The following is a 21,486-nucleotide window of genomic DNA, read 5'->3' on the forward strand; positions in this document are numbered from 1 at the left end:
AGTCAGCCCTGTGATCACCGTCAGGTACCACCGCCTTCCCCCCAGGAAAAGAGTATTTTTCGTAAAGGGATATCACAGTATCCTTACTCAAGATACTGTGAAAATACTCTACGGTCTTCTCCCCGGATTCTTTCCGGCTAGAAGACCCCTTACCCCCTTTCCTAACGCTACCCGACTCCGAAGAAGAAGAAGAAGACATTTTTCTTACTTTTTGAAGGTGAAGATAGTCTGAAAAAAATTCTTGAAAGCGGAGAGAGAATTTTCGCAAGAAAGAGAGTATAGAAGACGCAACAGCAAAAGTGCTTCAATGATGAAGAAAGAGCGTATTTATCAGATACGGGAAAGATTTCGAAATCGTTGCGCCGTTTCGAATCCCACCTTTTCAGGAATCAACGGCCGGATTTTACTGTCGCATTTAATGCAGGCATGCGCTAGGCACGTCCCCTGACGTCAGCCTCCCCCTTACCGTTATCCAGAATGCCGAAGTGACTCACCTCGCCGAAGTGATCCACTTCGCTTTTCGGGGGGGGGTAGTGATGGGGTACGAACTAAACCCTAATGGCAAGCCCAATAACAGTGACGGCCCATCAGCCCAGAGCCCAAGAAAGAGTATCTGTTCGGCACCAAAGAGTTCGGCACGACCAAAGAGTTCGGCACGACCAAAGAGTTCGGACTCAGCCTACAGCTCGGTAAAAGCCGACCAGTCAAGCTCTCCTCTCAGATCGGCAAGAGCTGATCGGTAAAGTCCAGCAGTTCGGTCTCAGCATTCGACCGAACTAGGAGTTGGTGGACTCACGAAAGGCCTCCACGACCTCCACTATACCCACGATCTATTTAGTGGTATGAAGCAGTTATTGAGCAGTTATTGCTCACCCACGATCTTGTTAGTGGGGCTGCAAACCACGATCCTAGTTCAATGTATAAATAGAACTTAGATCTGATAGAAAGGGGTTAAGCTCTCTAGAGATAAAATCATATAGCAAGTCTGTGTTGTAAGCTGTAATCCCAGATCAAGCAATACAATCTTGCCCTCCCTTCTTCCCGTGGACGTAGATTTACCTCAGTAAATCGAACCACGTAAATTCACCGTGTCATAATCTTCATTCTCTACCAGCATTTATTAACATCAATAATTCGCGGACTCATCAATGACCTAAGGCTTGATTGATTCAATTGCTGCATGAAGCAGCATGTCATATAATTCCCAGTTCTAGCGTAGCCGTCCGTACGGGACATACATTCACAGTTTGTAATTCATCGTTACTTAAATTAGGAGGTATTTCAAATTTTGATTAGATTTATTCATAACAATTTATTTAAGATGGGCCTGTATGAATAGCATAATGGTTTGGAAGAACGAGTTCAAGGTTTTAATAAGCCCGTAATAAACGCTTCAACAATATTAAAAAAGTATATAAGACATTAAATTTTAAAAATACAAGACTTATTTATAGGGGTGTTAGTGTAATCTATCATCATTATATAAAATATGAGTTTTTATCTTGCTTTTGAGTATTTATGAATTTTAGATTTAAATTTAAATATTTATAAATTTTAGGCATCAATTGGAATATTTATAAGTAACTACTATGAATATATGACTCGCATATGAAAGGCGCTGAAATGTAGAAAGGGATATTTGTGTGGATCAGCATCCGTAATCGTGCGGATGACCCAGCGGACATCCCGACGGACTTCCCAAAAACACCTCCTGGCACGTCATAAGGATATCCCACTGCACAATGACGGACATCCCCAAGGACACCCCGACGGACATCCATAATAAAAAAAATCACAAATTCACCAAATTAAACAATTTACGGAAATAAAATTTCGATACGAATACGAGTGGAGAAAGTGCAATGATAATTTCATTAAATAAAAAAAATGATAAAAGTACAGTTCAACAAAATTTTTTTTAAACTAATTACATTATAAAATATCAACGTGCACCCCTCTGCGTCCATAGCTCTTCAATTATATCGTTCTGGAGTCGAATATGAGCTTGTTGTTGGCGCATGTCGGCAAATGTACGGACCCGATCAGCAGCTCCATGGGGTATCCCCTTACGCATATTGGTGGTGGCCACGCCGTGGCTTGGACCAGCATCATGAACATCATCATTGGCCTAATCAGTCAGTGCTGGACCTTCATCTTTGACAATCATGTTGTGCATGATAATACATGCGTACATGCCATTAGTGATGCTGTCAATATACCACAGCCGTGATGGACCCTTCACTGCTGCCCATCGAGCCAGGAGTACACCAAATGCCCGTTCCACATCCTTGCGCTCTGCCTCCTGACGTCCCGCAAAATATATCTTTTTTTCGTCTGATGGGCATCGAATCGTCTTCACAAAGACGGGCCACGTAGGGTATATCCCATCGCCATATAGTAGCCCATATTGTGTTGGTTTCCGTTGGCGACGAAACTGACGGCCGGACCAACGGCCATGCACTGCTTGTTAAAAATGGGCGACGACTGGAGAACGTTGATATCGTTGTTCGACCCGGCTACTCCAAAATACGCATGCCAAATCCACAGCCGGTAGTTAGCTACCCCTTCAAGGACAATTGTGGGTAGCTACCCCTTCAAGGACAATTGTGGGATGCTTGCCTTTGAAGCCGGTAGTATGCACCCCTTTCCAGGCACTCCCAATGCATACAATCTATGCTGCCCAACATTCCCAGAAACCTGTGCTGACTCCCGTGTATATCCATCAGAGCCTGGCAGTCTTCGGGGGTAGGCTTCCGAAGATACCTATCCCCGAATATCTCCCTAACGCCCTCACAAAAATACTGCAGACATTCGCGGGCAGTCGACTCACCGATGTGGAGGTACTTGTCAAACATGTCGGCCGAGACTCCGTACGCCAGCTGTCTGATAGCGGCAGTGCACTTCTGTATGGGCGTGTGACCGGGTTTACCACCGCATCCTCCCTGAACCTGAAATACTCGCATCGACGCTCTAAAGCACTCACGATACGCATAAATAGGGACGATGCATCCTAAAACGTCACCGGAATAAGTTATCCCCAAACCGCGGCTCCGGAGCGAAGTGGTCCTCTTACAACCGATGGTGTGCAGGGATGTGGTCCCGGGATACTATAGTTCGATGATGGATGGGGCGAGGTACCGCCTGCTGCTGCTGGTGCAAGGCCGCTTGTATCAGGCGATTTATCTCCCGAGAAGTATAGGCCAACCGCACCTCTTCGTTAATTTGTCGGCGTATGTCATCAGCACCCCCACCACTACCACCCGCACCACTACCACTACCACTACCATTAGCTATTTTGGATATACTGATAGAAACGTAGAGAGAGAGAGATAGAGAGAAACTCGTTAAAATAAGTGGTGCGAATGAAATGAAGTTCAACGAGCCATATATATAGAGTTTTTAAAAAAAAAAACTTAAAAAATTGGGACGTCCGTCGGGGAACCGCAATGACGGACGTCCCACGGGAATACCCGGCTCTCCAATCGGACGTCCGCCGGGAAATCCGTCATTGCGGATGCTCTAAGAGTCAAAAAGAAGAACTTTTGATTAACAACAAGAAGATGCATGCTTTTTACTACAGAAGCTACGAAGAATTTCTACTTACATAATTTTCACATACATAATTGAATATCTTAGGTAATTCGCGTATATAATTGGTTCATGGTTTTTACTACCTCCGTCCCACTACAGGAGTCACATTTAGGGTATAAATGAGTTTTAAGAAATGTAAAAAATAGTGGGTTAGAAAAATTAGTGGAATATAAAACTCACCTTTATATTGATTTTATAATAAAATATGAATGGAGTGAGTTAGTGGAATGTGAGTCCTACAATAGGACTCATACTTACCATTTATGATAAAAATAAATGTGACTCTTATTGTGGAACAAACCAAAATAGCAAAATGTGACTCTGATTATGGGACGGGGTAGTAATTACTTTTAGGTAATTCACGTGTAAAAAAAATTGATTGGTTTATTTTTAAATTATTATTTTTAGTTTAATGCTTGATTGCACAGTAATTTGAAAAACTCATTTGAATAAACTAAACTATAACTCAATTCAATTTAAGTCAAAATAAATTACAACTTGATTCTGGTAGAAAAATTAGCATGTAACAGATTATAAATTATTGTTGCAATCAAGCATTAAACTAAAAATGAATGCTTTAAAATAACCATTCAATATTTTCTACTCCCCCATCCATGAAAGTTTGTCCCATTTTTTCATTTCCGTCCGTCTTATAAAGTTTGTCCATTTCACTTTTTACCATTTTTTATAGTGGACCACATATTCCACTAACTCATTCATACTCATATTTTATTATAAAACTAATATACAAAAGTATGACTCACATTCCACTAACTTTTTCAACTAACTTTTCATTACATATCTTAAAACCCGTGTCAGGTCAAAGTAAGACAATATTTGGGGGACGGAGAGAGTAAATAATACTACTACAAATGCATGTTAATTTTCCTATTGTAATGTAATAATTTAAAAAAGGCTACAAATATTTAAATAATTCAAATATTTAGATAACATTACAAAGATTTACATTTTAAGGGATGGAGGGTGTATATTTTAGGATTCAGAGTGTTGACGGAGTTTTGCATAATACTCTCCCCATCCTACTTTAGGAGTCTCATTTGAATTCAACACAAGTTTTAAGAAATGTAAATGAAAGTTGGTGAAAAAAAATAATGAAATGTGAGTCATATTTTATATATTAATTTTATAATAAAATATGAGTGGAAAAAAGTTAGTGGAATATGATGCCTATTACTCCATCCGTCCCACAAGAATATGCATTCTTTCCTTTTTAGTCCGTCCCACAAGCATATGCATTTTTTAATTTTGAAAAGTCTTTTCTCTCTAATGAGGTGAGACTCATTCTCCATTAACAATACTTTAATTATTTTTTCTTTCTACATCTCTCTTACTTTATCCATTTTACATTAAAACTGGTGATGTCCCCAAAGTGCATCTTGTTTGAGGACGGAGAGAGTATCATTTATTGAATAATCCAACAGAAAATTTGGGATACCCAAAAATGATAAATCGAGACTATGAAAATGGGACGGAAGGAGTAACTTAAATAAATTTGTATTCACAAAAAAATGCTAGCTCGTAACCCGAAATAAGGATAAATACAATATAGACTTCAAATATTTAAGCAAATACGTGGTGGATATTGTACGTGCTAAACAAAAATGTGCTTATTATAACCAGATGATTAGTTTTAAACTACTTCCTTCGTCTCATTTTAGCAGTCCCGGTTTACAATTTTTTAATATTCCATTTTAGGAGTTTCGATTGTGATATTCGATAAAAGGTAATAAATCTTACATTCCACTAACTTTTTTTTTCATATTTTATTACAACACTAATATGCTATTATAAAAGTAGGACTCACATTCCACAATCATTTTTCACAAATTTTTCTTTTACATTTTTTGAAATCTATCTCAAATTTAAATGGGACTCCTAAAGTGGGGGAGAGGGAGTAATATTTAAGCAAATACGTCGTAGATATGCATATAGGTTGGGGGGAAATGAATATGTCACATGGATTGCTCATATACACTGAACCCTACCCCCTAAATAAAAAAAAAGGAACATGAAGAATCAACAATTATTTACACAAGGCAAGAAGATTGGACACTTATTATTGAAGCGTACTTTCTTCCATGAGTCCAATAGCTTTTTTAGAAGTTAGTTTGGGCATTACCATCATCAGCATATTCTGTTAATGCCAAATCTTGATCATCTTCTGAGAATGCTTCATCACTCACTTCACCTACAAACAACCCTCCTCTTCCTTCCACTTCAGAGCTTCTGCATATGCATGAGTAAGGGTTCTCGTGGAACGAGCCCCGCCCCACTTCAGCCTCACTAGGCTCTCCCATGAAACCAACTTGGACGTCCAAAACACGCGATGAGAACTCCCCCCATCCCATCTTATCCCGATTAAGGAACAATTCGTGTAGCCTTTTCGCGTTGGGACGGATTGTTGGTTTGTGACCAAAATATCTCCTGCTCATTATCAACACAAAGGCTGTAAACTACAACAGTTAAAGAAGCTTAAAATTCTTACACACACACACACACATACACTACCTTCTTCCAGCAAGGATCTTTGCCATGTTTCCATTGTTATTGGCAACAAAAACATCACTCTCATCACAGACAAAGAAATCCAATGCAGCCAAGCGAGAGGAGTAAGAGTAGAATTGGGCTAATTCTTCCTTGCTGCTGATGCTCTCTTTGGTGTGGAAATTTGGGAACAGAGCTTTCAACGGCGCTAGTGTTTCTTCCCCACCGTATATTTCACCTGAAGCTACGTATAAGTGGACATCTTCTGCAAAACCCAACGCCCTCAGCATCAGCCCGATTTCCTCAGGAGTTAGTAGGCATTTTCCTTGCCTTCTCTCTCTTTCCGGATCCTTTGTCTGCAAAAAAACATGCCAATGTGCTTAGATATCTTTCCTTAGCTTCTCCAAATCAAGACTGCCTAGAAACCGCGACTCACATGTAAGGTTTTCCACCTTTTTCGCAGCGCGCCTAGCTCTTGCATTTCTTTCTCTCCACCACCGTAGTAGCAACCAGAGAATGCCAACATATCCGGTTCGTATCTGCAGTTTTCAGACAAATATTTCAAACCAAACAAAGAAAAAGAGAGAAAATGTAGATAAAAGTTTGAACATATATATATATATATACCTCAAATGCAATGCAACAAATTGGTTGCTTTTCATTCTCATTCTATCAACTAATTTCCTTCCCATTTGAAGAATAGGATCAGCAAACCTGAGAGCATGGTAGTTAACCCTGCACCTCAGTTTCTGTAAGTCTTGATCGAGCCAATTTGACAGCCTGTAATCAAACTTTGTAAGCTTCACAGCCTGCACCAATCAAGTCCAATACACAAAATCATTTCAGATTTTAATTTTGAAGAATGAAACTGGGGATAGAAAAAGGCATACGCGCTTTTTGTTGAACAGAGGCAAGATGCGCTTGTGGTAGCATCTTGCGTCGCATTTCCTAGGAACCCGAGCATCTCTGACATTCCCTGCCTCTTCGGGTATCTGTTGTACGATCTTGACGTCTTTAGAGAGGTAGGACACGAACCAGTCCACGTTGAAGATGTCCGAGAAGTTGCTGGAATCCTTCCAGAAGGAATCTCGATCGAGCTTAGGCACGACTAGTGTTGCGTTCAAGATGTAGGCAGCAACTACGGCATCTGTTATCTATAGGCGGCCAAATGTCTCAAATTCGAATGCATATTGGCGCCATAATTAAATCAAAAATAAATAAAGAAGAAGAAAATATGTATACTCCTGTTCTTTGTTGATTCAGGCCACCACTAGTTTCGATGAGCAGGTATCTATTGGGTTCTGTTTTCATTTCTGCAGCTGCAATATGCAAAGCTCTCTGCATTAACCACCTCATTTAAGCTTCCATTTCAACTGGAAACAAAAAAAAGAATAGAAACCTACTTTGAAAGCTACTGCTGGCATTGCTGCAGCCATAAAAGAGATTTGATTCAACTGAACTGAGCAATTCATGGTCTAAGCTTCTTCCGTTTATCTACGAGGTCATAAAATCCAACAGATACTCACTCACAAATGCCTTGGATTAATACAATTTTGAACTGAAAATTGAATGTCTGAATACGATCTACATACTGAGGTGTTTAAGGGGAGGCGGAGGGAAGAGAGGGATGCGCAGAGAAGGAGCAAGCAGCCGCAGGCGGCGGAGAGCAGAGGGAGGAAGCTGTGGAGGCTGCGCTGCCGGCGGCGGCGGATGATGAGATTATTGAAAATGTGCAGTCCGGTCAAATTGTTTCTGTGCCTTTTCTTGTTCATCATTCTGGGAAGCAATGTTTTGTGGAGAAAGAAAATAAGTGAGCGGACGCAATGTTTATTTGTAGAATTGGTAAGAAAACTACAGAGCAACTGCACAAGGTAGCCATCGTCGGTTAATGACACTGACTATTTTTTCCCTTCAAGTTGCGTCAATATTCTAACTGCAACAAATTTAACCTTAATTACAGAGCTCAATCTCCTCCAAATCCATAATGATTAATGTAAACGGGAATTTGGATTGTTTATACTTTCTCTATTTACCATCGGTTTAATGTGCTTCAAATCCGTTTAATTAAGTAATTAGTGTCTAAGACAAGCAAAGAGAGGTAGATGTATAGAAATTGAGTGGTAAATTATTTTGCTATGGAGAAAGACGTGGAGGCCAATAAGCCTATATGTCATTGTCTTCTCTATTTTTCAATGACCATATATAGTATGAACTTATTTTTAAAATGGTTATGCTCTAACACTTTCCCAAATTGCAAATTTTATACTCATTTTATGTCCTAACTTATTAGTATTTTATAGTTACTCTTTCTGTTGGGCAGTAAGTCGCAAAGTTGAATATTGAAAATTACATTCTTTATTTTTTAGTACTAATTGATAATGAAAGAAGGTCAAGCTTGAGCAAAACAAAAAAAAAAAGCAAATTTATGACAATATACTAATTTTAATGAAAAGGTCAAATATTAATACATATTGTTGGTTGGATCAAAACATGAACCCCGAGCTAAGCTATAGGGATAACGTGATAAAAATTCCCTGCAATAAAACAAATGTTCATACACAAATGATAATAGGTCTTCTATTCTACTAAGGTCATCCCCAACCATTTACACTAAACTCAAACCCATTTTTAAGTATATGTTACACAAAAAAATAGTTTTACTCCAATCATTTATACCATATTTAAAATTTACACCAATGTTGGGTATTTGTCTCACAAAAATTTTGCAGTAACACCTAATATGGTTTTATTCCATTGAAAAACCCAAAAATGGGTTTGGATTTGGTGTATGATTAGAGAAATTGTTTACACCAAAAATGAGTTTTAGTGTATGGTTGGAGATGGTCTAACTCATTCCACTCATATTTCATTTAAAATTATTAGTAATAATTTTATACTCCACAGTTCGTCATCAGGAGTCTCATATGAGTTCGGTACGAATTTTAAGAAATGTAAAAGGAAAATAGGTGAAAAAAGTGCAATGTGTTACCTATTTTTATATACTTCATTCGTCCCCTAAAAATAGTAACTTTTGATATTGCACGATTTTTAATGCAAAATTGGTAAAGTAAGTGAGAGATAGAAAGAAAAATGTGTGAGTGGAAAGCGGGTCCCACCTCATTAGAGAGAGAAATTTCCTTAAATAGAATGTTTCTATTTTTTGGGGACGGACCAAAAAGGAAAGACTTTCTATTTTTAGGAGATGAGGAAGTATTAGTTTTATAATAGAATGTGATTGAAATGAGTTAATGGGAAGTTGGGTCTACCTACCATTCATTGTAAAAATAAACCGAGATTCCTAATGGCGGACGGATTAAAGTGATATACCGAGACTACAAATAGCAAAAAAAAATGAAGTATATACATTTTTTATTTTATTTTGATATATTAACTGCTGCAAGCATAGTGAAATTTGCAGAATCATCTTAGATGCATGGGGATATATATTAATATCAATATAACGAAATACCCATGTAATCAAATGCAAACTCTAAATAATGTACAAATTCCAAATTATGATCTGGATCGTTAGAAAATGTCAACAGATGACAAAATAATAACAACAATATCTGTTGACATTTTTTAACGGTCCAGATCATAATTTGAAAATAATACAATATTTAGAATTTCCATTTTATTATATCCTATTGGATATTCCATTATATTGATATTAATATATATCCCCATGCATCTAAGAAGATTCTGCAAATTTCACTATGCTTGCAGCAGTTAATGTTGTGCCAAAACCATAATAAGCAAAATAGTAAACAATGTTAACAAAACCCTAATAAAGTAGAAGCAATGGCACAACAACTTCAATAGAAGTGAACTTTGAGTATAAAAAAAGGTGTAATATAAAAGAAAATAATTGGAGAGCCAGAAAACTGATGACAAGAACCAATAGAAGACATTTAACTTGAATTGGTAGCCGTTTTTGGAGGGACTCGATGAACATAGAAGCTTGTTTCCCGATTATGTCCAAAACTGAACAGAAATTCAACCCTGAACAAGATATAACTGTGCAAATATATATGTTACTTTTCTGCTAAAAAAGTTAAGCAGCACCCAACATTTTCTGCAAATCCCACAAAACGTAAGAATCATAAACTGCACAATTTGGAAACATCATAAAGATTTGGGGCAAGAAGCAACAGGAAGAAACAAATCTTCAATATATATCTTTGCTTCTTTTATGCCAAAATTGGCATCCTTCACAAGAAGACTCACAATCATTATTTTACTCATTGGGGGTCACAAAAATCAATCATATGAAATGTAAATGATCATTACAAGAAGAGTGGCTTTAAGGCTTCCTGCCAAGCTCTAAATAGTCCAGCACTCCCAAGAGATATTCATTCGAGATTAGCAATGACGGCATCCACAACTTCTTGGGTAGTGCTGGTGCCACCAAGATCCTTTGTCCTGTATCTACCTTCTAATATGACACGCTTCACTGCAATTTCTAGTCGATCAGCAAAGGAAGGAAATTGCAAGTGCCTTAGCATCATGGCTGAAGAAAGAAGCAATGCTACTGGATTTGCCTTCTTTTGCTCTACTAATTTCTCATTTCCTACATTACCCGCAGAAGCACCTTGCTCAAAAATGGCATGATCAGCCCCAACATTCCCTGAAAAGCATCAAAGACGCACGTATTATAAAGGTAATATGGAATAAATACCACACTAGTTCTATTTTATACAGTGTGCATGACTAACGGTAACTATAAGACATGCAGTGCTCACGGACAACCACCATCAACATGTCAAATCAGAAATATTAGTTCTGTAAACACCCTACCCTCCCTACTTATAACGTGTCTCGCATACATATTTTAAGCACAAAATAACAGAAATTCATAATTTTACGGATAAAATTCCTACCTCCAGGCATGACACCAGTTCCACCAGCAATACCAGCAGCTATATTGGAGACCAGGTTCCCATAGAGGTTTGGAGTCACCTACAAATAAGAAAATCAGATTAACAAGCTGCAGCCAATAGACTTAAATGAGAGTGAACTCAGTGAAGGACCGTTAGGATTATGCAAACAAAAAGTACAATAAAAAGGAAAATATATCACGCTGATCGTAAAGCATACATTAGAAGGGTACCGTAGACCCCAGAACCCAGATCTTTTTCTATACAAAGAAACTATGAAATATATGATTGATTTCAAAGATTCCTCCTCCTAAATAAACCTTCCCTCCAACTTAGTTAAATGAAACAGTAAACAAAAGCACAGATTATAGATAACAATAGAAACACCATTCCTGCATGGCTCTCTACAAGAGAGGTTTGGGTGACTAATAAATAATAAGAAAAGAACTAAGGATAAAAACTTCAAAATTACTATGGATGGCCAAGTTTTATTAGTATAGTTTCACTATAGTGTATTAAAATGCTCTTGTAAGCTACACCTTCATGTGCAACTAAGCATCTTAAGTTCAAGTTATATGCTCCAACAGAAAGTATTTCCTTATCTTGCAAGAAAAAAGGACATCTCATCTTTGTAAGTGTTGATATGAAAACATCATGCTTTCAATTTAAACCAGAAAAATATGAAGGCACCATTTATGTGACTCACATAAAGATCAAGTACCATCTGACTCGGTAAAGTGAGATGGTCCAAGTATAAGGAAAAACGTTTAACTTTAGCTCCTTACCATAACATCAAACTGCTCTGGCTTGGAAACGAGTTGCATGGAGCAGTTATCAACAATCATCTCATTGTACTGGATACTAGGGTACTTGCTAGCTATTTCACGACAGGATTCCAAAAATAAACCATCTGCCAGTTTCATGATATTTGCTTTATGCACAGCAGTCACCTTCTTGCGGTTGTTGAGATAGGCATACTCGAAAGCATATTTTGCAATTCGTTCAGAGCAGAACTTTGTTATCACCTGTAATTTGGGATAAATCGGAGTGAGATCTTTTCTGATAATCAGCTTTACCATGCACAGTCAGATGAAGATTTTAAAACAACATATAAAAGTTGCAAATGCACCAAAAAAATGACTACACAATATAATTCAAAGTCATATAATAGGAAGCAAAATGCTGCACAATTTACGATATGAAAAGATAGAGGATACGAATAAAATAGATATTATTGGAATCAGCAATCATATGTAGATTATCAACTCTCAGTAGAACTCAGTACTAAATATACATATTTAAAAAGCATACAATATCCAGAAAATAAGCACTATGTGAGCAAATGCATAACTCAGGACCAAATTCCATCGTTTAGGGTATAAACTTCTATTTCTATATCCAGATAATAAATTGCATTTTTTTCATCTATAGCTTGTCGAATGGCATATGATCGTGAAAGCTAATAGAACATTTGACTCTGTCTTCAACCAAGTACGATTTAAAAAGCTTCTGTTTACTAAAATTAGCAAATTGATTAACCAACATAGAAAAAATCAGCAATACTAAATAGGAGCATTAGCAAGTAGCAAAGAAAAACAAAAAATTCTAAAAAACACCTTCAAGCTTTCAACGACTCCAGGAACAACCTCGTGCTCGAGGCCGGCGTACTCGCCCTCCGTATTCTCCCGAATGACGACAATATCAACGTTCTGGTGGCGAGTGGGAAGCCCCTGGAGGTTAAAGCAGTGCACCAGCGAAGCATAGAGATCGAGATCCTTCCTGAGCAGCAAGTTCAGCGAGCTGACGCCTCCACCCACCGGCGTCATAAGTCCGCCCTTGAGGCAGACTTTATTCTTCTTAATCGACTCAATCAGCTCCGGCGGCACGGTCTTCATATCGCCATGGACATCGTATTTCTCGAAGTAGACAGGCGCGTGCATAGCCTCCATGACCTGCTCGACGGCGCCAGTCACAAGTGGGCCAACGCCGTCCCCGGGTATCAGTGTGACGGGGCGCGGGGTTCCGTCTCCGGGTCGGGGCATGTAGGTCACGCATCGGGTTGTGGTAGTGGTGGATCCGCCGCCGGAGAGGAGCTTTTTGAAAATTGGAAGTGCTCGCCTCAACATGTTGCTATCAAAAAGTGAAACAAGTTTGGGAAGAGATTTAAATCTGGGTATTAGGGCGACTGTTGGAATTGGGGGCGAGGCTGCTACGCTGAAGGTGGCTCTTCAACAGGCTGGAGAAAGAAAAATCAGAGGGTGAAATCGCGTGGAAAGATACTGGCAAGACGCAAGTATCCTTTTTAGCTCTTATTTTACTAAATTTAATTCGTAGCCCCTAGTTAACTTATTTAATTTAATGACAAATTTCTTTTGTTTACACAATTTAGATGGATTTCTATTATACTACTTTTTATGGATAAATTTAAAGAATACGAGTTGAGAGAAGAGCATCAGCAATGGCGTCCGTCCCGACGAAATTCTGATCGGCGTGCCGAAATTCTGCGGCGGACGTCCGCCATTGTGCATGGTATGCACGGATACGGAATTCCGCCGAGGACACCGCAGTTCCGCGGCGTTACGCGGAATTCCATCGCGACGGGCATGCGGACGTCCGCCATTGCGTTGACTCCCACGGACGTCCGTGCGGAATTCCCGTTTATTGCATTAATTTTTTTTAATTGTGGGAAATCCATGGGGATGTCCGCCACTGTGCAGTGGGAAGTCCTTATGACGTGGCAGTGTAGTTGATACAAACGGGAAGTCCATGGCCCGGGCTGACCCGACCACGACTCCCCTTAAGCTGCCCGGAAGGCCCGTCACAAGATCAATGAGACAAAAGCTTCGGGAAGGCGTTTCAAACTTCATTAGGAGGGGAATGGAGGAGGCAGATGGAATGCCCGGTCGGGCGAATCCACACCTCCAAAACGCCCGACCGGGCGTTTGTGCGCTAAGCATCGTCTACAGTCCAGAAAGTTCGCCCGACCGGGCGATTTCACCATCCCAGAACGCCCGACCGGGCGTTTGAAGAAGCAGCGCCGAATCCAGAAAGTTCGCCCGACCGGGCGATTTCACTTTCCCAAAACGCCCGGCCGGGCGATTCAACTTTTACAGCCGTTTTTCCTTGTTTTTTTAGCCTTTTCTTGGGTTTCCAACCCTAACTATAAATATCCTTTTTGTAAGACTTTAGAGGGGGACTTTTGATGAATGTTATTATGAAGACTCCTTTGAGAGCATCTCCCATGTGAGATTTCTATCCAAATTCCTACATTGTAGGTTGCTTGTTTTATGTTCATTTGGCTAAATCAAGTATAGGTATGCATTTATGGTTGTGTAGTCATGAATGTGGAGCCAATGGAGTATTTGCTTTGGGTGAAAGTAGCCTAGGGTTGCCCACATCTTCTTGTGGGAGGTCATACGTCCTCAAAGAGGATTCCTCCTTCTTTACACTTTCTTCTCACCTTCTTTTCTCTCCATCAAAATCCATTTTGAGCCTAGTTTTTGTGGCTAGCTCAACTTATCTTTGTTTATCTTAACTAAAAAGTGAGATCAAACACTACTTTGGGTATTTCTTGGGCACATGGAAGGATTCCCTCACAAGGAACCTTATCATTTGATATCTAGAGCCTAGGTGCCTACCAAGTGTTTGATTTTAAACCTCTATGAAATTTCTTTTTCCCTGTTTTTCCTTATTTCTTTTGTTTTAGTCTTTGCTTGTTTATTGGTCAATTGTTGTAGGATTGAGCTGATTTTTTGTGTGCATGAACCTTGATATATGAACTATTTTCCTGAAAAATCTCAGCCAAAAATTCCATCATTTGATAGGTCAAATTAATGTGTGAAGTTGCTGCCCTATTTTGTGCCCTAGTTTGACAGATTTGGGGAAAACGTAAAATCGAGGGTCTCCTCGAAAACCTGCTATATTGGGGATATTTTTTCCTCTTTCTAAACCCTTTAATCTTGTTATCTACCAAGTTTAATCAATTTTGGGGTTGGGTAGCCATATAAAAAAAATTTCCTAAAGATCAACCAAGAATTACATAGATTTTCAGCTCAACTAAGTTTGTTTGCTAGCTTCCTTAGGCATTGAACCTTACTTTCACATGCTTGATTGGATTTACTTGCTTGGTTATATTGCCTATGTGTATACCTTGAATGATTTGTCTTAGCACTTGCATTTAGGAAGTTGGATATTGAGAGTGAGTGAACCTAGCCCTCACTATATTCTAAGCCTTTTTCCGAGTGACATTGGTGAGTGAATTGGGGGTGGGATTACCAATTGGGAAGTGAGTTCTTACTAAAATCTCCCCTTCTTGTGTGTGTGAGTGTGGATTTTACTAACCCTTAGGACTAGATCCTAGTTTATTTTTATTTCTTATTGTAGGTACCATTGTGAATGCCACCTCGTACTAGATCCACCACGATGGGGGATCCGCAACCGGGTGCGAGCACGAGTCTTAGTGTGGCGGGGGATGAGTTGAAAAACTTGATGGAAAAAATTATGACGGATTTGAGGGATCTAAAAGAAGGCCAAACCACAATGCATGTCACTCAAGATGCTATGTTCGGGGATTTGAAGGAACTCAAGGAGAACCAAGCATCCATCCATGAAAACCAAACTTTTCTCCACGACGAGCTCAACGCTTTGAAGGCCTTGCGACTATCAAGGTCAAATACCCCTAGGAGCAATCACACACATCATGATGCCTCCGAGGGGAGTAATGGAGAGGAAGAGCCATATGGTTGGTACGATCATGGGGGGCGTGGGGGACAAGGAGGAGGACGGAATGGGAATAGGAATGGTAGGTTCGGGAACATGATGGGCGGAAGAGGGAATGGAAACATGGGGCACCATGGGTGGAATGGTAGGCATAGAAGATATAGAAACTATGAGGAGGAGGAGATGGAGCCGCGGTATGATGATCCCACCAAGTCTATCAAGCACACATTTCCCGAGTTCCACGGCAAGTTTGATCCCGAGGCCTACTTGGAATGGGAGTCACAAATGAGCAAAATTTTCTCACTCCATAACTTTTCGGAAGGTGATAAGGTGAAGGTGGCAATAGCCGAGTTTCGTGGCAATGCGGATACATGGTGGAATGATACGATGAGGAGGAGAAGGATGGTTAGGGGAGGAGAAGTGGGTTCGTGGGCGGAGTTGTGTGAGCTCATGAGGACTACCTTTGTACCAAAGTCCTATTTCCTCCGACTTCGAGGGGAGTTTCAAGATTTGAAGCAAGGGACGAAGAGCGTAATGGAGTACTACTACGAACTCCTATCATTGATGAGCAAGGTAGGGGTGGAGGAGCGAGAAGAGGCGACTCAAGATCGATTTATCCATGGCCTTAACATCAACTTGAAGCACAAGGTGCAAGTGGAGGCATTGAGGGGAATTTCCTTGGATGAGGTGATTGGGTTTGCCGACACTTTTGAGAGGCAAAGTAAGGAGTTGGTTTCTAGCCGGGCTAAATGGGCGTCTAGCCAAACCGGAGGGACGGGGACTAGCAAGTGGAGCGCTCCCGGCAAGAAGGTGGAAAACATGGCCAATCCAAATACCCAAGGGAGATCGATCGTTAAGGCTTTACCGGGTACTGAACCTATTAAAGCTATAGCCCCTATGGAAGACAAGAAGGTTCAATGTTTCAAGTGCAAGGGGTATGGCCATTATGCACATGAGTGCCCAAACCAACGGGTAATGGTTATCGGGCAAGATGGTAGCGTGTATAGTGAGGAAGATGAAGAAGATGGGGAGGGTGTGGGCACTAAAGAAGTGAGCCCGGACACCGACATAGCTTTTTCTAGTGGCGAAGATGAAGATACACCCTTAAGGGCTATGGTTGTACTCCGAATGCTCAATGTACAACCTAACCTTGAGGAGCATAAGGAGCAAAGGTGCAACATCTTTCATATGAAGTGTAAGGTGAAGTCCAAGACGTGCTTGGTCATCATAGATGGGGGGAGTTGTACAAATGTGGTGTGTGACCGGTTGGTGGCCAAGTTGGGATTGAAGGTACTTAAACACCCAAACCCCTACAAATTGCAATGGTTAGGGGATTCCGGGGAGTTGAAGGTGAAGGCTCAATGCAAAGTTCCATTGACGATTGGGGAAGTTGAGGAAGAAATCCTATGTGATATCATTCCTATGACGGCATGTCATGTTTTGCTAGGGAGACCATGGGAGTTTGATAGAAGGGCCTACAAAAATGGCTTCACGAATGAGTATTTCTACATGCTCAACGGGTTGAAGGTTCGTTTGAAGCCATTGCTACCTAGTGTCGTGTTTGAGGCTAGCCAACATCTACAAAAGGAAAGAGAGAGAGATAGGGAAAAAAAGCTAGTAGAAGAATGTGAGCTAAAAAAGCCAAGTGAGAGTGGGGGTGGTGAGAGAAAAATAAAAGCGCCCAAAGGAGAGCACCCACAAACAAGAGAAGGAAAGGAATGTTTGATAGCTAGTAAAACCGACCTTGGGTGGGCACTAAACAATCACCTCTCCGTTCTCCTCATGGTCCGTAAGGATTTGTGCTTAGCTACTAACCTTGACCCGTATCCTTTGATTGTCCAAAGTGTGTTGCAGGAATTTGAAGATGTATTCCCGGAGGAACTTCCGAGTGAACTCCCTCCCATGAGGGGGATCGAGCATCAAATTGACTTTTTGCCGGGATCATCACTCCCAAACCGGGCCGCATACAAGGCGAACCCCAAGGAGACACAAGAGCTACAAAGGCAAGTCGAGGAACTTCTTGCCAAAGGTCTAATTCGTGAATCTCTATCTCCTTGTGCCGTACCCGTCATTCTTGTACCTAAGAAGGACGGAAGTTGGAGGATGTGTGTAGATTGTAGGGCAATTAACAAAATCACCATCAAATATAGACACCATATACCTAGGTTAGACGACATGTTAGAGGATCTTTGTGGCTCTATATGTTTCTCTAAAATTGATTTGGCTAGTGGATATCACCAAATTCGCATGAAAGAGGGAGATGAATGGAAAACCGCTTTCAAAACCAAATTTGGCCTATATGAATGGCTTGTGATGCCTTTTGGTTTAACTAATGCCCCTTCTACATTCATGCGTTTGATGAATCATGTGCTTCGTCCTTTTATTGGGAAATTTGTGGTGGTATATTTTGATGATATCTTGATTTATAGTCGTAGTGTTGAAGAACGTGCTAGTCATCTTAGGAATGTGCTTGAAGGGTTGAGAATGCATGCTTTATATGCCAAGTTGCCTAAATGCACTTTTTGTGTTGAGGAAGTTGTGTTTCTTGGTTTTGTTGTGGGAAAGGAAGGAGTGCGGGTAGATGAGGAAAAGGTGAAAGCCATTAGGGAATGGCCAACACCTAGGAATGTGAGTGAGGTTAGGTCTTTTCATGGCCTTGCTAGCTTCTATAGGAGGTTTGTTAGGGATTTTTCCACAAAAGCTTCACCCTTGAACTACCTTGTCAAAAAAAATGTTGAGTTTAAGTGGGGGGAGGAGCAAGAGAGAGCGTTTAGTACTTTGAAAAATGACCTCACGCATGCTCCCTTACTAACACTCCCTAATTTTGATAAAACTTTTGAACTTGAGTGTGATGCAAGTGGTGTGGGGATCGGGGGAGTTCTCATGCAAGAGGGTAAGCCCATAGCTTACTTCTCGGAAAAACTAAATCAAGCCCAATTGAACTACCCCACATACGACAAGGAGTTGTATGCTATAGTCCGTTGCCTTGAGAATTGGCAACACTACTTGATGCACAAGGAGTTTGTGATACACACGGATCATGAGTCTATTAAGTTCTTAGGAGGGCAACATAAACTTGATAAAAGACATGCTAAATGGAGTGTTTTCCTAGAGACTTTTCCCTATGTCATTAGGTACAAGAAGGGAAAGGACAATGTGGTTGCCGATGCTCTTTCTAGGAAACCTTTTGAGACCTTGCATGATGGCACTTTACTTGTGAGTGATACCGTGTGCTTGAGAAAGCGTGTGCTTACTATGTGTGCCTCCAATTATGTTGGATTTGAGTTTATTAAAGACCTTTATGAGCATGATCATGACTTTTCTTCTATTTACGGAGCTTGTGAAAAAGGTGCTTCTGATAAATACTATAAGTTGGATGGCTATCTTTTTAGAGAGAATAGGTTGTGCATACCTTCATGCTCTTTGAGAAATTTGTTGATTAAGGAGGCTCACCTAGGGGGCCTAATGGGTCATTTTGGGTTGCTTAAAACTTTTGACATACTAAGTGAGCATTTCTTTTGGCCTTGCATGAAGAAGCATGTTGAAAAGTTTTGTAGTAGTTGCTTAGAGTGTAGGCAAGCCAAGTCTAAATCTAACAATTATGGTCTTTACACCCCTTTGCCTACTCCTACACATCCTTGGGTAGACTTGTCCATGGACTTTGTTCTAGGTCTCCCAATGTCTCATCGGAAAAATGATAGCATCTTTGTGGTGGTGGATAGGTTTTCCAAAATGGCTCACTTCATTCCATGTCGGAAGACAAGTGATGCCAAATTCGTTGCTAGTTTATTTTTCAAGGAGGTTGTAAGAATCCATGGGGTCCCGAGAACTATTGTAAGTGATAGAGACGTCAAATTTTTGAGTTTCTTTTTTAAAACACTTTGGGGTAGGATGGGCACCAAACTCCTTTTCTCTACCACCGCACATCCCCAAACGGATGGTCAAACGGAAGTTGTAAACCGCTCATTGGGAACTCTTCTCCGTGCCTTGGTTTTTGAAAATAAAACTTCTTGGGAAGAATGTTTGCCTATAGCCGAATTTGCTTATAATAGGACCATACATTCCACCACCCAACAATCCCCTTTTGAGGTTGTCTATGGTTTCAATCCACTCACCCCATTGGACTTGTCCACGGCCGATTTGCCTTTGTCTTATATGGTTGATGTAGGTGGGATGGAGAAGGCCAAGTTTGTACAAGACGTGCACACTCAAGTGCAAGAACGAATCCGCAAGATGGGGGAACAAGTAGCTCAAAGGGTGAACAAAGGGCGAAAGAAAATGTTGTTCAACCCCGGAGATTGGGTGTGGGTACACTTTCGGAAAATATGTTTTCCCGACAAAGCAAGATCCAAGCTTGCCCCGCGAGGGGATGGCCCATTTATGGTCCTAGAGCGTGTGAACGACAATGCCTACATCATTGATCTTCCCGGGGACGACCCAGATTTGAGGACAAATCCTTCTCAAGAGGGAGAGGATGATACAAACGGGAAGTCCAAGGCCCAGGCTGACCCGACCACGACTCCCCTTAAGCTGCCCAGAAGGCCCGTCACAAGATCAATGAGACAAAAGCTTCGGGAAGGCGTTTCAAACTTCATTAGGAGGGGAATGGAGGAGGCAGATGGAATGCCCGGTCGAGCGAATCCACACCTCCAAAACGCCCGACCGGGCGTTTGTGCGCTAAGCATCGTCTACAGTCCAGAAAGTTCGCCCGACCGGGCGTTTGAAGAAGCAGCGCCGAATCCAGAAAGTTCGCCCGACCGGGCGATTTCACTTTCCCAAAACGCCCGGCCGGGCGATTATCCTTTTACAGCCGTTTTTCTTTGTTTTTTTAGCCTTTTCTTGGGTTTCCAACCCTAACTATAAATATCCTTTTTGTAAGACTTTAGAGGGGGACTTTTGATGAATGTTATTATGAAGACTCCTTTGAGAGCATCTCCCATGTGAGATTTCTATCCAAATTCCTACATTGTAGGTTGCTTGTTTTATGTTCATTTGGCTAAATCAAGTATAGGTATGCATTTATGGTTGTGTAGTCATGAATGTGGAGCCAATGGAGTATTTGCTTTGGGTGAAAGTAGCCTAGGGTTGCCCACATCTTCTTGTGGGAGGTCATACGTCCTCAAAGAGGATTCCTCCTTCTTTACACTTTCTTCTCACCTTCTTTTCTCTCCATCAAAATCCATTTTGAGCCTAGTTTTTGTGGCTAGCTCAACTTATCTTTGTTTATCTTAACTAAAAAGTGAGATCAAACACTACTTTGGGTATTTCTTGGGCACATGGAAGGATTCCCTCACAAGGAACCTTATCAGTAGTGGGAAGTCCGTATGACGTGGCAGGAGGTGTTTTTGGGAATTCCGCGGAGAATTTCCCCGGGAATTCCGAGCCACTGCTAATTCTCTAATAGTGTTTTTATTTTTGAAAATAAATTATTTTTATTAGTATGATAAATTAATAAAAATATTAGATTTTTTTATTAGACAATTTAAAAGGTAAAATGAATCATATTTTATTAGATGGAAAGGGAAAGAGTTCTAGTCCTTCGTACGTCTGCGAATTAAGAGTCATATTTCTTTTCGGTATGGGTTTAAGAAAAGTTAGTGGTATGTGAGTCTCAATTGTATAATGGAATAAGTTAGTGAAATATAGGACTTGATACGTATTATAAATTGAGATTTCTATTCGCGGATGGACCAGACAAACGGTAAGGATCACTTAGAGCACCCGCAACGCGTGCCGTTGTGGTGCCTTATTTCGTTCCGGAGGAACGGAACCGCGGCGGCACGCGTTGCAGCCG

At 40.6% G+C, this 21,486-nt stretch overlaps 3 protein-coding genes across 4 annotated transcripts; 1 reads left to right on the forward strand and 2 right to left on the reverse strand.

Annotated features, from left to right (window-relative positions):
- Positions 1 to 5,512: 5,512 nt before the first annotated feature.
- LOC121763415 (protein ROOT HAIR SPECIFIC 17-like) lies at positions 5,513 to 7,901 on the reverse strand. The gene is made up of 8 exons (XM_042159425.1): positions 7,689 to 7,901; positions 7,500 to 7,590; positions 7,339 to 7,415; positions 6,987 to 7,250; positions 6,724 to 6,905; positions 6,533 to 6,635; positions 6,121 to 6,452; positions 5,513 to 6,036 (listed from the first exon to the last, which is right to left on the reverse strand). Exons 1-8 carry the CDS (start codon positions 7,869 to 7,871, stop codon positions 5,709 to 5,711), a joined length of 1,560 nt encoding a protein of 519 aa, XP_042015359.1. The 5' UTR covers positions 7,872 to 7,901; the 3' UTR covers positions 5,513 to 5,708.
- Positions 7,902 to 10,249: 2,348 nt separating this feature from the next.
- On the reverse strand, positions 10,250 to 13,279 carry LOC121765549 (isocitrate dehydrogenase [NAD] regulatory subunit 1, mitochondrial-like). 2 transcript variants are annotated; one of them, XM_042161744.1, is made up of 4 exons: positions 12,620 to 13,279; positions 11,759 to 11,998; positions 10,977 to 11,055; positions 10,250 to 10,723 (listed from the first exon to the last, which is right to left on the reverse strand). In XM_042161744.1, the coding sequence occupies exons 1-4, from the start codon at positions 13,097 to 13,099 to the stop codon at positions 10,449 to 10,451; spliced, it is 1,074 nt and encodes a 357-aa protein (XP_042017678.1). In that variant the 5' UTR covers positions 13,100 to 13,279; the 3' UTR covers positions 10,250 to 10,448. The 2 variants fall into 2 exon arrangements, with proteins under 2 accessions (XP_042017678.1, XP_042017677.1); XM_042161743.1 differs by having other exon boundaries at positions 12,590 to 13,277.
- A 2,116-nt stretch (positions 13,280 to 15,395) lies between these two features.
- LOC121764355 lies at positions 15,396 to 20,165 on the forward strand (the record flags this gene model as incomplete). Its single annotated transcript, XM_042160389.1, has 6 exons — positions 15,396 to 16,731; positions 16,783 to 17,165; positions 17,547 to 17,799; positions 18,229 to 18,912; positions 19,087 to 19,860; positions 19,990 to 20,165. Coding segments are annotated over exons 1-6 (3,606 nt in total), but the record flags the coding sequence as incomplete, so codon positions are not given.
- Positions 20,166 to 21,486: the final 1,321 nt, after the last annotated feature.

This window comes from Salvia splendens, chromosome 14, assembly GCF_004379255.2.
Source record: "Salvia splendens isolate huo1 chromosome 14, SspV2, whole genome shotgun sequence".
NCBI lineage: Eukaryota > Viridiplantae > Streptophyta > Magnoliopsida > Lamiales > Lamiaceae > Salvia > Salvia splendens.

What these genes read in the sequence shown, in the direction of transcription:
- LOC121763415 (XM_042159425.1), bottom strand. Translation starts at nt 7,871, where the DNA reads ATGATGAACAAGAAAAGGCACAGAAACAATTTGACCGGACTGCACATT. An exon ending in TGAATCAACAAAGAACAGGA is followed by an intron (nt 7,251 to 7,338) that starts GTATACATATTT and finishes GGCCGCCTATAG; the next exon opens with ATAACAGATGCCGTAGTTGC. An exon ending in AAGATCCTTGCTGGAAGAAG is followed by an intron (nt 6,037 to 6,120) that starts GTAGTGTATGTG and finishes GATAATGAGCAG; the next exon opens with GAGATATTTTGGTCACAAAC.
- LOC121765549 (XM_042161743.1), bottom strand. Translation starts at nt 13,099, where the DNA reads ATGTTGAGGCGAGCACTTCCAATTTTCAAAAAGCTCCTCTCCGGCGGC. An exon ending in GAGTCGTTGAAAGCTTGAAG is followed by an intron (nt 11,999 to 12,589) that starts GTGTTTTTTAGA and finishes CCCAAATTACAG; the next exon opens with GTGATAACAAAGTTCTGCTC. An exon ending in AACTGGTGTCATGCCTGGAG is followed by an intron (nt 10,724 to 10,976) that starts GTAGGAATTTTA and finishes GATGCTTTTCAG; the next exon opens with GGAATGTTGGGGCTGATCAT.